Source organism: Chionomys nivalis, chromosome 2, assembly GCF_950005125.1.
Source record: "Chionomys nivalis chromosome 2, mChiNiv1.1, whole genome shotgun sequence".
In the NCBI taxonomy this organism is placed as follows: Eukaryota; Metazoa; Chordata; class Mammalia; order Rodentia; family Cricetidae; genus Chionomys; species Chionomys nivalis.
The window spans coordinates 108,436,249-108,453,532 of NC_080087.1; the positions used below are offsets into that span (position 1 = coordinate 108,436,249).

Sequence of the window (17,284 nt, forward strand, 5' to 3'; positions counted from 1 at the left end):
GAGACTGAAATGTGCACACAGCGCACATACCTGCCCTGGCCTGTCCCCCTAAGTGCTGTTCCTCGGTAGAACCCAACCCAGCATCACGAGGAGCTCTCCTCCAGACAAACGGTGTCACTATGCCAACTAGAGAGTTCCAAGAGCCTTTCCACCCCTGCACAGAAAAGACCTGCTTCTCACAGTCAGAAGAGGCTTCCACTGAGGAATGGAGACCTATAGGAGAAACCAGAGGGACTGAGAAAGGTCACCAGCCAGGTCCAGCCCTGGCTCAAGGAAGCAGACCATCAGTGCAGTTCAAGCTGGCAGGGTGGGAGATGACAAGTCGGGGCTACTGTCAACATCAGGAAGCTCCTCCACGCAGTCCACCCAAAACACAAATTTGCGTATGCCCCATACCTGACATTTACAGTCTGAGTGTGGGCACAATAAAGCCACCATGCCAACATCAGCCTCATTCCATCTTCTGAGCAATGGGCTAAGGATGAAAGCTTCAACCCAAGGTCCTAATGTCAACCTTCCATGTGTTCTTTAGGACTAGATGGAACCCTGGACACTGTGACAACACTCCTGTCTGAATCAGCAAGGACTGTCCCATTCTACCCTAGGAACTGAGAAATGCCGCGCTTTTTTAAAAACGTGAATGTGCGGGCTCCGTGGGTAGAATGCTTGCCTATCATGCATGAAGTCCTGGGTTCAATCCCCAGCACAGCACTAACCAGGCATGGCGGTACACATCTTCAGTGGGGTCGGGGGAGGGGGAGGGAGGAAGGATCAGGAATTCAAGGTCATCCTGGGCTAGAAAGGGAATTCAAAGACACCCTGGGCTAGGGACCTTGTCTCAAAAAATATTAAGAAATAGAAAGACTTAAAGATTTCCATGAGAACAAGGTAAGATCTTATTCAGGAGCAAAGAGAAGAGGTGAAAGGGTCAGGGATGGGTCCAGGATGTCACCCCCAGCTCCACCTCTGTCCATGCAGGGCTGGGCTTACCATCCACGTCACTGGGCACCTGGCCAAACATGGCCAGGTAGGGCTCATAGATGACAGAGCGGAAAATCCACCTCCAGCGTTGTTCATTCAGTCTAAGGATCCCCTGCCTGGCCACACCAAAGGCCACCATCCACACGGCAAAGAGAAACAGGAAGAAGAAAACGTCGATCAGCTGCCAAGGGAGGAGATCAGAATAGTCAGAACTGTGTTTGTGGTGGCTATGGAGCCTGGCCATTCCCAGTCAGCCACAGAGACTGGCAGATGTAGGTTCTAGGACCCAGAAAATTTAAGTTATCAAATTGCCTGGTCACTTATTTACTTATCTCACACCAATTGGTTGAGTTAACTGTTGGGGTTAAGATCGGGGCCTTGTATATGCTCTATCACGGGGCTGCATCCCCAATCCTTAGCCACTAACCTAAACATAAAATACCATCACCTTAGGTCTGGAGATGTTTCCCTAATGAAACCCAAGTCCTGCACTATTGCTTGCTGATCTCCAAACAGCTCGGATTCAGTGCTTTGAGACTGAAAACCCAGCTCAAACACAAAAGGGCCTCTGCTGTGGAGGAGGTGGCTCCAGCCACACCTGGCAGCATTTGCATTCTTTTTCAACCCCCAAATTGTTTTTGCAGTATTACTTCTTTGGAAAACAAAAGCAGCCCTTGTGAGACGGGAACAATTTACTTTTTCTCCTGCTGTGTTTTGCACACACAGCTTGACGTCATGGCGACTGGATGCCTCCGAGGTGCTTTGAGTTAAAAACAGCACACTCAGCCTCAGCATTGGAAAGGGATGTCCACATGAGCTCATCCAGTGGCCCATCTGATTTCCAGACAGAACCAGCCTCGGGAAGCAACATCCCCAGCCTGCCACGTTCTCCTGTTGTGTATGTAAAACAAGCCTTTCTCCCACATGAGTATTACAGGGTGTGGAATTTAGGATCCCATCATCCCTAGATGTCTAGCTCACCATTTATCTCTAGTGAAAGATGTTTTCCTCCTTGAACTAGAACAACCCATCTATAAAAACCGTAAAAATAGCAATAAAAGCCCCTCCATACATATACTCTGAGTGAGCTGTTCAGACTCCAAGGAAGCGTGATGCAAAGTGGAGACCATCAGGAAACCCCAGTGGCTTTCGGGCAGTGCTACATATCAACACTGTTGGTTCCTTGGAGCTCTCTTTCCTAAAATCTCCCCTGAGGAGAATGGCCTCTGGTAAAAACAGTTAAAGAAAAAAAAAAAAAAAAAGCAAATGTCACTGTGAACGCAAGCTATCAAGCTATGCCGTGAACAAGCTCCGCCCACCAGTCATGGACTCCAAGGCAGGTAAGAGACGGATGCCCACTGGTGCTACTGGCTCTTACCATTCGCTGTAACATTATAATCTTGGGTCCTAAGTTCCTGCTCACGGTAAAGATGTGGATAAGCCTTAGAGTGAATATAATGTAATCCAGACAGAATATGACTCTCCCGGAGTACAAAGAGCTTTTATTAGAAGAGTGGAGTCTGTGGAGAAAAAGAGAATTAGTGTTACGTGGCACAATGTCTCAAAGTTTACTGTGGTGTGTCGTGTGTGTGGTGTGTCATGTGTGAGGTGTGTCATGTGTATGTGGTGTGTTGTGTGTGTGGTGTGTCATGTGTGTGTGGTGTGTTGTGTGTGTGGTATGTCATGTGTGTATGGTGTGTCGTGTGTGTGTAGTGTGTTGTGTGTGTGTGGTATGTCATGTGTGTGTACACATCGGGTGTCTCACTCTGTTGCTTTCTGTCATGGTTTTCGAGACAGGGTCTCACACAGAACCTGGAACTCACTGATTGGGACAATGAGCTCCCAGACCTGCCAATCTTGCCCAGCCCTGGTTTCAGTTACAGGTGGGTACTGTCATTCTCAGCTTTTATGCGGATTCTGTGGGTCTGAACACAGTCCTCACACTTGAATGGCAGGCATGTTGCTGACTGAGCCATCTCCCCAGCTCAGTTTAGGGCCTTGGATGGTCATTTGAGATTTAGCTTCTTCTCACGCATTCCAGCTGTGAGGCTGGAGGGATACACTGATACCTGGGTGACTGCAGGACCAGTGTGCTGGCCAAAGTCACATGAGCCATAAACTAAGTGGACCAAAATAAATCAACACTGGAAGACACTCAGCATCCCCAGGACCCGTTCCTTGGATTCTAATTGTGGCCTCCCAAAGCCTATTTGAAAAACAAAAGGAAAATTGTAAAGAAACCCGGATGAGAGGGAAGAAGGAATTTATGTTGGCCACAGGACAGGAGCAACGGCCTCTTGTGGTCATCTCTGGTAGGGCATGAAGTGACTGGTCCATCCATGGACTTGTTATGTCCAAGATTTTTTTTCTCCATCTTTTGTGCCAAAATGCCTGAAGGTAGGAAGGGGGAAGGAAGCACTCACCGGAACACGATCCCCGCTATGAAGTAGAAGAGCCCCAGGGTGTCCATGACGTTCCACAGGTCAGTGAAATAATTCACTCCGTTCATGTACCACTGTGACAAGAGAGGGCAGACAAAAGAATGGGCATCTGGGACGCCAGGCTTGCAGACCCGTGAATATCCACGCAGCTTCTCCCTAGCACTCTGGAGGCTGTTGGTGTCAAGAATCCCACTACCAGAACCCCATGTTCCCAGGGCACCGGAGAGCTAGCTGCTCTTTTACACACGTGTAGCTCTCAGAGTCAAGGAAAGGAGGTGTGTTCTCTTCTCTCAAATGAAGCCTCAGAGAATGAGTGTGACCTGTGTGGGAAAATATGAACTGGTCAGGTGACCACGGACAACAGTGTAGACTACACACTGCGCAGTTACCGAGTGTCTTCCTGACTGTTGTGAATTTGTGTGTTTGTTGTAAAAAATATAATGAGCACACAGAGTAGAACAGCTTGATTAGAGAAACCTTTTTAAAATGTGCACATGGAGGGAAGATTATTAATTGGACTACACAAAGTAAGTGTGAAGAACTCCAACCTAGCTGTGTAGCCCTTCCGTTTGCCTACCTACTCAGAATCTGGCTACGAGGGGCCTGAAAACCAGACCCTGGGGAAGGCTCAAAACAGGGAACAGTGGATTCAGTGAGGTGTGGTACTGATTCCCATAAAAGATGAATGCTCATGTGTTCCCGTGAACTCATCCATCTGGATCTATCTGGGACTTGGCTATCCTATTTCCTACTTGGTCCCTGACCCCAAGGCCTAGTCGGGGTGGCTAAGGAGCCCATCCTGGGAATGAAGGACTTCTAGGGTCCACCAATATCCCCCAAGCTGAAATGCCGAGGGAGGCAGGACACACCACTTGAGTAGACAAAGGAGAGGAGCACTACCAGATCACCTCAGAATGATGACCTCCCCCATGCCTGCACAGCCTAGGTCAGACCATGCTCCACTGTGGGGAGACTGGATCAAGGTTAGGACCCTGGGAGGACACAGGAGCATCCATTTGTTGGTGCAGTGCTGACCCTCGGGGTACCAACAGCCACTGGCTACTCCGTGCCTGCTAAAGTGAGAGTGGCTGGTACCCGCCCAGCCCACCTGTTCGCCTTGTCGTCCCTGCTGGTAGACTGGTACATGCTGATCTGTACTACCCCAGCCCTTCCTCGCCTGAGGGACTACAGAAACCTGACCCATATTACAGGAATGATAGCTACATGAACCTATATATTCTACATGAATACCACTACAGGGAGAAAAGATTTCGGGTAAGGTTAAGCTGTGCTCATGAAACACCAGGATGTGTTCATCGTCTCCTCCACGCCGTGACGGCTTCAAAACTAGAGGAACTTTCAGAGAAGGTGTGGTGGAGCTTACCACCTTTTAATCAAACATCCATCGCACTGCTTACCTCTGTTAGGAGTGAGTTAACTGTGTGTACGCTGTTGACTGTCTAGGTTAGAAATCCCCAATTAGTGTGAGCACCCGACATCCCTCGTCAGCAGAGAGTAGTGGGTGTCTGAGGCCCAGATACAATCTAAAACAGACAATGTCCTGTTGAGGGGGCCTTCCGGAACAACTGTGACTCTTGTCTGATAAGACTGCACAGGTCTGCAGACCTCTTCCTTGAAAACCAACCCAGTTTAGGGAATCCAAAGACAAGGTTCTGCAGAAAGGAAGGGAAACAGCGCCCTCTAGTGACAAATTGCTCAAGGACAAAACTTTACAGCAGTGGTCTGCAGACTGGCTCCTGTTTTATCAACCATTCCGAAAACAGGCCACCTGAGTTTCTCTGTCCAAAACAGAGTGGGGACTGGACTCCCTCTGTATAGATAACTCCTCCTCTCTGGCTTCATCAGTCATGACCAGGTGACCCTCAGGAGTGACTTAGGTGCACCCTGCATGTCCCTTCCTGTATTAACACAACAGGCTTCAGAGATGCGCAGTAAATTAAAGTCTAATTGAACCGCTCCCACTTGATGCTGTTCTGGGGACCACCGGAGCATGTGTCAGGACCTGGGGCACTCAGGGGACTCCCTGATGGGGTCAGTACAAAAGAAGACACCCTGATTCATGCTTCTGCTTCTCTCAGAAGGAAATGCACACAAAGAAAGGGCAGAACTAAGAAGCCAAACTACTACACATCACTTACAATCTATTTGCAACTCTTCCCTACCCTTTAATTCTCTGTCCCTCTTTCCCTCTCCCAACCCAATCCTCATGACTTAATTCCCTATTAGCCATAAGTCAACTGACCCTGTAACTCAGGAAGCTCTTCTCTTACTGCTGGTTTCCACACAGAACCCCTCAGCCCCTCTCTGCTGACACATCAGAAGCCAAAAGGGAACCGGGGAGTAAAGGCTGGCCACATAGACAGGGTCCACACGGAAGGGTTGTGGGCTGAGCGACACCTGCAAACTGAAGTCCTCAACCCTCTACCTGGGAATGTGACCTTGTCTGGAAATCAGGTCACTGCAGATGGAACTGGACAGGTGAAGATGGAATCCTGATCCAACATGACTGCTGTCCCCAGGAAGTGGAGAAATTAGGGCACACCTGCACATATGGGGGAGTACCATATGGACATGACGCCAGGGGTCAAAGCGTCACATCCACGAGGCACAGAATGGCAAAGACGGCCAGAAAACTTCCAGAAGCCAGGGGAAAGGACAGAACTGTTTCCTTCATAGTATTAAGTGGGACCACCTGTCCCATACCTTCATCTGGGTCTTTAACCCTCCAGAACACTGCTACCCAATCCATCTTGTGTGTCTTGGGGCTTTCTTCTCCCACCTCCACTGACAGGCCACCACCTTCCACACAGCTAACCAACTAGTCAAGAAGACAGGTACACATGGGCACCAGTGCCAGGACCCCTCCCAGCTCCCACACCCATAATCACTAGTTGATCAAGACATACCCATGCTGAGAGTATATAAACAGGCCCCTCAGAACCCCTCGCAACCCACGAGTCCTGGAGAAGGCATATAAAAATCTATCTGAGAGAGTTGGCATGAGAATGTAAGCCAACATAGTGTTCTTAGACTAGTTGGGGCCCTATCAGGGCAAGAGCAGCATTGTTGCCCCTTTAAATCTCTTCTGCCACCAGGCCTTCTGCTTTGCAAACTGCCAGTACCCCACAAGCTATACACCTAGCACATGCTTGCTCCATGGAATGTATTTTAACCTTAGGGTTCAGGTCCAGAAGAGACAACAGAATGACAGTAGAATCTGAGAGAACTTTCTGAGACCGGTTTTCATCACGGGTCAGTACACTGCCACCTTCACCATTAGCATGAATTTCTTCAACATCTGCTACCTCAGTAAGTCTCTGCTCCTTGGGTCCTGGGGTTGTTTGGATTCAGTGGTGGAACAAGGATCCCAAAACATGCACATCCCAAGAAACTGCACACATGGACCATAAAGAACCCACAGGGATTATGGCAAGACTTGACTGCTAGGCATTAGGGTGCTCAAGATGGTCAGGCCCCCAGGTTCCCAGCTGCTCAGCAAGCTGCCCCTGATGGTGGTGAAGGTGAGCACACAGAAGGTTCCCGATGATGGAAGAACTCAGGCCAAGGTCTCTCAACCATGCCCCTCCTCTGTCCTAGCTTATTTCTGTTGATCTGATAAAACTTTCTAACCAAAACAACTCAGAGGGAGAAAGGATTTTGATGGAGGAGGGTCATCTTTCTATCTGTTGTTTCATTGGTTAATTAATAAAGAAAACTGCTTGGCCTTTAAAAGGACAGAAAATTAGGTAGGTGGAGTAAACAGAAAACAGAATGCTGGGAGAAAGAAGCCGAGTCAGTCAGTCGCTGTGATTCTCCCACCCGACACAGAAGCAGGTTAAGAATCTCCCTGGTAAGCCACCAGCTCGTGGTGCTACACAGATTATTAGAAATGGGTTAATCAAGTTATAAGAATTAGCCAATAAGAGGCTAGAACTAATGGGCCAAGCAGTATTTAAAAGAATACAGTTTCCATGTAATTATTTCAGGGGTAAAGCTAGCTGGTGCGGACACAGCCCGCCACCGTTCCTACTACAGGATTTGTTCACCTTATACTTCCAGGTCACACTGCATTGCTGGAAAACTAAGGCAGGGGCACGAACATGGAGGAGCATTGCTAGTTCACAAGCTCATGCCCAGCTGGCTTTCTTATACAGCCCAGGACCACCTGCCTAGGGATAGTGCTGCCCACAGTGGGCTGGGATCACCTACATCAATTAGCTACAAGACAATCCTCCCACAGACATATTCACCTGCCAATCTTATCTAGACGGTTCTTCGGCTGAGGCTCCCTTCAGATGGCCATAGGCTGTGTCAAGCTGGCAATTAAAGCTAAGTAAGGCATCTTTCCTGGCTGAGCCATGTCCATCAGTTAACACTAGTTCAGGACATAGCCTGAATTCAATGCTAAGAGATCTCACTGCCATGCTCAGAATTTGAAAATCACCTTCAGGTCCATAGACTGTCACCTAGGAAGAATTTATTTGCAGCTTAATGACTGCATTTGTAGTTCAGAAACAGTTCTGATTGACCGTGATGTCAGGAAGCTGCTACCCACTGAAGACACCTTGAGGGAGTGCCCAGTGTTGTAACCCTTTCCTCCAATTGAAACATCCTCTCCTGGGGTAGCACAGAAGCTGGGGGGACTGGGAAAGTTACAGGCACCTCCCCAAGGCTGTATGTGAACAGTAGCAGGTGCTGGGGCAGAAGACACTGGTGGAGTGACTTGTCCACAGATTAGCCTTTGAGATCCAGAGACGCAGCATTTGTGAGCTGTAGCTGCCTTTGAGTCAGCCACTCTCTCGTCAGTCACCCCAGTAAGCTCACTGGTTCCTTACACTAGACTCGTGGAATCATCTCTTTGGTGTGTTGTCAGTGTCTTATCCGGGGTGAGCAGACATTTATCCACATCTCCCTGGGGAAAGCGACGAGACTCTTGCCCACCTGCCTCACTTCATCACAGAAGAGGACGAACACCAGGGCATAGAGGATCAGCTCGGGCGTGTGCGGCACAGAGTGGAAGTCCATGAGCAGCACGTAGGCAAACAGCAGGAGGAAGGCAATGTAGAAGACCACGTTCCAGGAGAAGACCACGAAGGGCGAGGTGAAGAAGGCCACGTAGTACCAGAGCAGCTTCTTGTGCTTGTCAATGGGCTTCTTTCTGGACCAAGCCAGAGGTGGGGCAGAGTCACCATCCACACACACTCACACATACTGAGACACATAACAGACACGCTCTCTCACACACTCACATAATTCATATACACTGATACAGTCACTCACACATGAACGCACACACGTGCGCGCGCACGCACACCCACACCCACACACACACACACTGGTGCTACCCACCACAGACAAGGAACAAACACGGAAAACTGGATCAAAATGCTGACCCAGCCAAAACTCAACCTTTGTTTTCGTTCTTTTGTTTTGTTTTGTTTTTGTTTCTTTTTTAGTTGATCAGAGAATCCAAATTCAGCCTCAGATACTGAAGATGACCCCAGGACCACCTGCTTGAAATCCAACCCAGAAAAATCCATGGAAGATGCCAGACCATGCACACAGATGCATAATGGATGTTCTAAGTTCTAGGCTTACAACTATTTGCACAAATGTTCAAACACACACACACGCACACACATGCACACACACACACACACCACGGATGCTCACACACACGATTAGATGTCTCAGTCCACACCTGAATGATACAAGGCCACAGCCCACCAGGGGGATGACAAACAGGCACAGGATGATCTTCCAGTTCTTCGTGTCTCGGGAAATCTCTCCATACCATTGCTTAGAAAGAAAATTCTAGAGGGAAACAGAGACAGAGAACACAGTCCTTGTTGATTTAAGTACAGGAAGGACAGGACACAGTCCCCATCCCTGCATATTCCAGAAATATTTACCCCTATATTAACATCTTTAATTTTTAAATGTTATCTGGATCCTAAGGCGTGAAGAAGCAACTTAAAATTCTGTTTGATTTTCAAGTCTTTTTTCTAAATTCAATTCTATGGGCTTTAAAAGAGAGTGTTACATGAGTGAAACTCACTAAGCTTATGAATTTTTAACTACTATGACTCTTATTTGTGTAAGCTTAAACAAGTATGAGTCTTCAGTGACTGCTAAGTTCAAAGACAGGGCCAACGCAATCTGTAGAGTCCCCAGAGATTCCTGGCTGGAGGCAGATGGATGCTTTTATTCTGAAGCTAAAAAGGAAGCTGGGAAAGGAGAGACTGATAGAGTTGAGGTGGTATGCATGGAGACACGTTCCCCTGATCACTGTGCCAGCCCCTGAATGTGGGGCAGGAAGGGCTTCCATGATGGTGGAAACTGGAAACCCATATTACTACCAAAAGATAGGTGGGGGGATAAGGGACCCATATCAAAAAAGCCCACAGCTGGAAAAACAAAACAAGCCAACCAGGCAGGGCCTAGCATATAGAGGGCGGAGCGAAGGAAAACTAGGGCCCACTCATTGCCACTAAAAGTGTTGGGATGGTGTGCTGTGGCCATAGTCCTGCGTCTGCTCTTCTACTGGGTAGAGGACAAAGGCCTCTCTTGTGCTCCTGCCATGTCCTCTTGGGGTTACTCCACAGATATGTGCTTGGCTGAGGAGGAGCCAAGCTAAACCCCAGAAAGAGCACCAAGCAAGCAGCACATTGCAGTCATAAACACCCTGAAACTTGCAGCGGATTCTACAGGGGACCCAGAGGCTCCCAAGAGCTCCAAGGGCAACCTTCCTTCTGAGCACATCATGTCTGCTTCTTCCTCCCCCAGCTCACCGCCTGCTAATCACCTCCAAGTCACCTCCAGAGCAAACCACTTCACTGAAAGCCTCTTCTGTCTCTTTACTGGTAATGCAAAGTCTGAAGTTGGAGGCAATTCACAGAGGATTAAATCCCAGTGCCACTACTTCCTAGCAAGCATGGGAAATATTCCAGGACCTCTCTGAGCCCTGAATCCTCAAAATAAAATGAATTACACCCACCTCCACAAGCATGGTGCAGAGGAAACACGTTACAGGCATGGTTCTCCCTCCTATGCCTGCCTGACCAGACCTACAGTGTTCCAGGGCAACTGTGGGTGCAGTTAAGCTGCTGCCTGCTTAACTTGTCTCAGGACCAGCCCCGCCCATCTCATGATCCCTCCATCACTCGTGATGACCGTGATGACCACAGTGGCAGCAATTGACACGGCCAACCTTCCCTTTCATACAGAATTTCATGGCATCACCATAGCAACTCTCCGACAACCGCAACTGCTGCTGGTTGGATAAGAAATCCCCAACAGGCTCTCGGGTCTGGCCGGCAGGATGGGCCATGGAGGGCGGGCCTTGTAGAGTTACCCCTAAGCCAGTTTCTAGTCCCTCTGTCTGTCCTTTAATCCATGGTGCATCAGCACCATGATCTCTGCTGCACTAGGTGGAACTGTGAGCCCAAATATGTCTGTCACAGAGAAATACCTAATATGCATGACTGTGCCCATTTCACAGATAGAAACTGGGATCCATCATCTCACATCTGCTTTAGTGGACTGAGACCCAGGCAGGAGGACCCAGAGAGAGCTCATCATTACAATGCTGTACTATTTGCTTTGCGGAAGCCCAAAGAATTCTTCCTCCTTGCCATGTGTCTTTGTTTCATTTCTGTTGCCATGGTTAAAAAAATAAAAATAAAACAAACAACAACAACAAAAAAAAAACCTGAGAAAAAGCACCTTTGGGAGGACAGGGTTTATTTTAGTGCACAATCCCACATTACAGTCCATCATTTTGAGGACCTTGAGGCACAATCACATCGACAATCAAAAGCAGAGAGAAATTAATGTGAAGTTAATATTCTCCTAGATTTCTTTATTCATCTAAGGTCCAGGATCCAAAGCTAGAGAATACTACCATCCATAGTGGGCAGGGTCTTCCCACATCAACTAAGGCAATCAAGGCAACCCTGCCCCCCCACACACACATACACCCACTGACCAACCTATCTAGACAATGCCTCCCTGAGACTCTTTCTAGATGATTCTACAGTATGTTAAGTTGACGATTAAAGCTAGGCACCACACTGTGATTTGGGGCTTAGATATTTTCCCAAGGTCCATCCCTAAAGGCATCGTTTCCAGTGTGACACTTGGGAAGGTGGTTCAATCTTTAAGAAGATGGGACTTAGGAGGATGTCTTAGGCTACTGGGGGTTACCCCCTCAAAGAGACTTTGGTTCCTCCTCTGCCGCTCACCTCTTTGCTTCCTAGCTGCCATGAGGTAAGTGTCTACCTCTACCACAGCTCTGGCCAGAATGCCCTATCTCATCATGTATTCAGAAGCAATGGGCACAGCCAAGCACGAACTAAAACCTCCAAACCCTGTGAACCCAACTAAACCTCTGCTCCTTTTTTTTTTTTTTTTTTTTTTTTTTGAGACAGGGTTTCTCTGTGGTTTTGGAGCCTGTCCTGGAACTAGCTCTTGTAGACCAGGCTGGTCTCGAACTCACAGAGATCCGCTTGTCTCTGCCTCCCGAGTGCTGGGATTAAAGGCGTGCGCCACCACCGCCCGGCAACCTCTGCTCTTTTTAAGGTAATCACGCCAGGCATTTCGCTACAGCTGTGGAGAGTTGACCAGTGCACTCCTGTGCCATCTCTTGAGGTGAGACTTTCCACAAAAGCATATGTCTCCGCTTCTGTCACATTGTCACTCAGGGAACCCCTCAACGGTTTTTACACGGGATGAGGAAGGTGGACTCCTAATACCATGTCCTTAATGCTACCGGTAGCATGTGCTGTCAGACGTGTTCCTGGGCAGTTTTCAGGTCCCAGCCTTCGCTTACCTGGACCCCAGGCTGAGCGATGAAATGCTGATCTGTGGCCTCCACCGCCAGCTCCAGGCAGTTGCTCCCGCCCCAGGCTTCACAGGAGTAGACCAGCAGCTGCTCTGCCAGGTCTTCATCGTTGCTGTAGCACTCGGTGAATAGCTCTGCATCGTCACAGAGAAGAGGGCTGGGCTCAGGTGGTAGACATGGAACCTGGCCTGCCTAGCCCCCATCAAACCCTGAACAGATGGGGCATGAGGACCCAGGCATGCAGAAGGCATAGAAAAAGCTAACCAAATGTCACCCTTGCTACATGGATGACATAGCATAGTGGCAGGGCTCTGTATGTAGAGGGTGTTGTTATATGCTTATGGAGCTGAGCTACTTCCACCACCTAGGGAGGGCCCTCTCTGATGGGTTCTGTCTGGACGCAGGCAGAAGGGCCTTGCTCTCAGGGAAGGCCTCAGGATCCTCTATCCCTCCTTACCTAAAGCAGCCCCTCCCCACTTCCATTTCCCTCCCAAGCCTTCTGGGTGAGACATCTTGGCAGACACTCACCCACAGCTCGGGTTTCATATTCATTGGCCAGTTCCTCTGATTCCCCAGCAGCGTTGATGTCATTCTTGACTTTAGCCAGGGTCTTCAGAAGCTTGCTGGCTCCCAAGGCTGCCAGAGTACAGCCTTTGGTCTTTGGGGGTGGGGGTGGCAAGGATGGGGAAATGTTGGTTAATTCATAGTCTCTTGAAGCTTTGACATTAACTTTTGAAAAGTATAGACAAGCAGGAGATGGCAAAGTCAACTACTCATTGTGATTCCAAGTCAAGTCTGAGATGAGCTTGGAACAGACTTGGACCTCAGTAAACTATCAGTGGTCTTGTAGGGAGAATCAGCATCTAAAAAGAAAATACCTGGATAAGTATTGGGGGACATTCAGCCTCTGATGGCAGGAAGCCTGACTGACCCTTATCTCAACGTTAACATACTATAACAGCCAGGATACAGGGAGGGAAAATAAGAACACTGAAGACCTGCGCCATGTAACTGAAGGCTGTGTCTGAATTCAGCAGTCAAGGACGGAAGTGCATATGGAAGCACAGGTGTCCATATTTATAGAAATCGTGACGTACCAAACCACAGAGAAAAGTGTCAATAAATACTTCAAGCAGAATGTTTATAGGTCCTACCTCCGGTTCATAATGTAATTAAGCGAGAAATCATTGTTTTTATTTTAATCTTATTATTACTTAGTTCTGGGGATCAAACCTAAGGCCTTGTGCATGTGAGGTAAGGGCTAAGAAATTAATTTCTTTTCTATTCAGTAAATAAATTTTAATTTAATGTATATAAGGAACCTTTTAAATTGTATATGTAGTTCAGAAGTGAACTGAATATTTAACTTAATTAAAGTTTGAAATATGCCATCTTAATTTGGCTGAGGTTGTTGTCTCTTACCATAGTTGATAACATTCTAAAATTCCCAAATCATTGCAATACAATTCTAATTCCTACAAGCCTGTATTGTTAAAAAGCATTAGACATTTTTTGTTACATCACTGAGGATTCAATAATTCTCTATTCTATAATAACAGACTAGACCTGAGTTTTAACTATTGACCATGTGATTTGTTTAATTTTTTGTCTTAATATTGTGAATAAATTTGCAGATAAATGACTTAGCAAAAACAAAGTAAGATTTGGAAAGAAAGGTTTCTTTGATGAGGGCGCACTTCTCTGTGGGTCTGAGGGTAAGGACTTACAACGCAGTTAGAAATAATACTGGCTTAGGAAAACCGAGGTGTGAGGCTCTCCTCTGAGACTCATGACTTAGCCCTAGGCAGCTGGCTATGTTTATGGCGTCAGGCAGAGTTTGACCTCCTGTTAAAAAGGCCTTCTGTCCAATTAGACAGATGTCGGTTCTTAGCGCCACCATTGCACCTTGAGGGATATCTTGCCATTCTGCCCGTGGTTGTGTTTCAAGGGCATCACAGCTGGGGAGGGCTGTTGATTGCTCCCCTCCCTTGGCCGCTTGTCTAGCACCTTCAGATACTATGGAAGCTAGACCTATAGAAGTAGGTTTCCACATCACATCCACCTCAAGTCTTCCAGGCCCTATGTCCAAAGTGTGCAGTTTCTTCAGCAGTAGGTATGTAGTAGCTTCAACCTCTGGGAAGTAACCAAGGGCAACGGCAATAGTATGTATTGAATTGGGGACCAGAAATTAATTTCTTAAGTTAAATTTCAGAGCTTCTTATACTTGGGGAAAAAAAATCATGCAGAGGAACCTGGGGAGCAGGAGTGGACTGGGGGACCCTACCTAACTCCTTTCCGGGGACCACCCATCCTAAGCACACCTCCAAGGACGTAACAGAGGCACAGGCCTGGTCCTGGGCACCAGATGCTCTAAATTTTAAACTAGGCATGAGTGTAGATTAGATCAGACTCCTAGGACACAGCATGCATTTGGCATCAATTCAGTGTGGGCCTGGACATTTACCTGCTCCCAAATGACCTTGGAGAGTTCCTTCTTGTTCTGGAGGATGGCCCAGATGAAAAGAGCTTGCAGGGGGTGCCGGGTGGTGAGAGATGCATCCTGAGAGGGGTGAGAACATGGGGTCACTACATGCAAATGTAACCCACTTTCGGTACACTTGTTTTAACAATGAGATGGGGTGGTCGGAAAGCATGAGAAACCGGCCCTCTGCTGGGAGACCTCTGGGGCTCGGGGCTGAGTCTGTTTTAGCAGCACAGTGGTGTGGTTCTCATTGCTCACTGTCGCTCAGCAGGTGGTGTGATTTGACACAAAATCTTTCATCCAGCATCAAAGACAAAGTACAACTGTATGGGAAGGTAAAAGCAGGGGAGGAGAGCCGAAAGCATTTCAGAGACTAAATGACTTCTGATGCACCGTGGAGAAAAACGATTCCTCTCCATTCCACAGATCAGTTTCTCAGACAGAGGGGGAAGAAAAGTGGTCAGATGGAATCCAACTCTCCTGTGCCTTGTATCCAATCGTCACCAAGTAAAACGTGCTCATTTCTTGGGGCTGTCATTCAAAGATTGGAAGTCTAGCTCATATTTAAGATTCTGTATCTTCAAAGAATATTTTCAGATGGAAAGTGTGTGTGTCCCCTCCTCAGCTCTCCTCTTGATTTGACTAAACTCTACACTGTACATGTGAACCCCAGGTATGTACTGTGTTTCAAAATTTTAACATAAATAATGTCAAACAGAAGATATACACTTTCAATTCAACCACACAGTGAGCTCATTTACACACACACACACACTTAAAAATCTCAGCTACAAATGCTAATGACACAAATCTCAGAGCTCAAGTGGTAACTATCTAGTTTAGGTTTCCCCAGAAGCAATCCTGAGATAAAGGGAGGCAGAGGCAGGCGGATCTCTGTGAGTTCGAGACCAGCCTGGTCTACAAGAGCTAGTTCCAGGACAGGCTCCAAAACCACAGAGAAACCCTGTCTCGAAAAAACAAAAAAAAAAAAAAAAAAAAAAAGAATTTAAAGAATTTGAGCAAAGTTTTTCATTTAGAAAGTGAGGAAATGAAGTCAGGAAAAAGAGAGGCCAATAGAAGACACATGGCCAAGCAGGCGGCCAAGGCTGTGTTGACAGAGCCTCACGGCACTATGCTCCTGAATCGTCTGAGGGGCAGTCGGGGCATTCGCTAGCCCTGTAAAACTGATCAGAGCAAACGCTGGCGATGACTGATGATGATGTTGATGGAACTGGACTTGCCCATATGCAGAGAGGAACCCTGCGGCATTCACATCTGCCCTAGCGAAAATATCCACGACTCCATTTATCCACAGACCTACTGCCAGCCCTTTATTCTTTCACTTGGGCAGCGGGGAGCTGAACCACGAACGGAAAGCCATCTGTTTGTCCCTGTTCCCCATCAAATAGTCTCGGAAAGTGTGTCACACAAGCCCTGTGATCTAGAAATGATGGATCTAAACAGAGCCAGGGACTAGAGCCAGACGATAGAACACTTACCAGTGACTTTATTCTTTAGGAAAGATGGTAGGGAAATTGTATGCCACCCTTCTAGCTGCTTTACGGCAATCGGGAAAAGAACGGGAAAGATGGAGGCAGAGAAGGGAATTCTGGGAAACAAAAATGTGGAAGCAGAGAACTGAATCCAGACAGCTCCACTGTTTTTACCATTACGTACATGGAGTTCCACATCCAAGTCCTCCCGACTGCTTCTGTCTTCCTTCCAGAAGCTTCTACGGAAGTTTGCCACCAGCTTCCAGACGAAGGTGAGGAGCGCGTCGTTGTAGGAGTTCTTGGCGATCTGCAGGTTCCGGTACACTAGGGTGCTGAAGTGGGCGGAGAAGAGCTCCGTGAGGACGTCGTTGGTGAGAAACTTCTGCAGGTTCAGGCCGTTCTCCAGGAAGAGGCGGACAAACTTGGGCCTGTCCTTTATGAGCGCCGTGAACATGACTTCCTGCAGGTCAGCCGACTGAAGAGAAAGAAGAGGAGAGAGCATGTACTGTGAGATCGATAAAGGAAACACAAGGTGTTCCTGTATTTCAGCCACAGAGTCCTAGGACCTCCAGCTTCTCTCTCCATCCTACTTTGACAATAAAATTCATTTTTCAGCCTCTAGGAGGGAGAACACCAAGGTGGAGCCTTCGAATGTGACCTGGGCTCTTTCTTAGGTGGAGATAGCATGCCCACTGAAGCGCGACACGGGCCAGGAGCTGACGCAGGCACGCGGCATGAAAAGCATCAGGGAGCAGAAGCCAACGGTGGGCGTCTATAGTAGACGCTGACAGCGAATCAACTGCCAGTGCTACAGTACACACAGTGGGATCTGATGCCCCCCTAGGTGAACTCTGACCTTCTCTACAGTGACAATTGTCAAAACAGAACCCATCAAGCCACATACTGTCTAGCAATGGTCTGGACTGTGACACAGCAGTGAGTCCCTGGACCCTGGATCAATATTTTCCTAGTCCCTGGTAAAAGTTATCCTACAGAGCTTTTCCAGGAATCCTTTTTTTTTTTC

General features: G+C 47.8%; 1 protein-coding gene across 1 annotated transcript in view; it reads right to left on the minus strand.

Moving 5' to 3' along the window:
- Trpm8 (transient receptor potential cation channel subfamily M member 8) overlaps positions 1-17,284 on the minus strand; it is a 74,490-nt gene that overhangs the window by 27,226 nt on the left and 29,980 nt on the right. Inside the window, exons 11-19 of the mRNA XM_057761792.1 lie at positions 16,445-16,735; positions 14,750-14,845; positions 12,814-12,943; positions 12,274-12,419; positions 9,145-9,257; positions 8,385-8,601; positions 3,405-3,496; positions 2,360-2,501; positions 991-1,162 (exon numbers count right to left, since the gene is read on the minus strand). Of these exons, the coding sequence (XP_057617775.1) occupies positions 991-1,162; positions 2,360-2,501; positions 3,405-3,496; positions 8,385-8,601; positions 9,145-9,257; positions 12,274-12,419; positions 12,814-12,943; positions 14,750-14,845; positions 16,445-16,735 (1,399 nt within the window). The remainder of the gene's footprint in view (positions 1-990; positions 1,163-2,359; positions 2,502-3,404; positions 3,497-8,384; positions 8,602-9,144; positions 9,258-12,273; positions 12,420-12,813; positions 12,944-14,749; positions 14,846-16,444; positions 16,736-17,284) is intronic.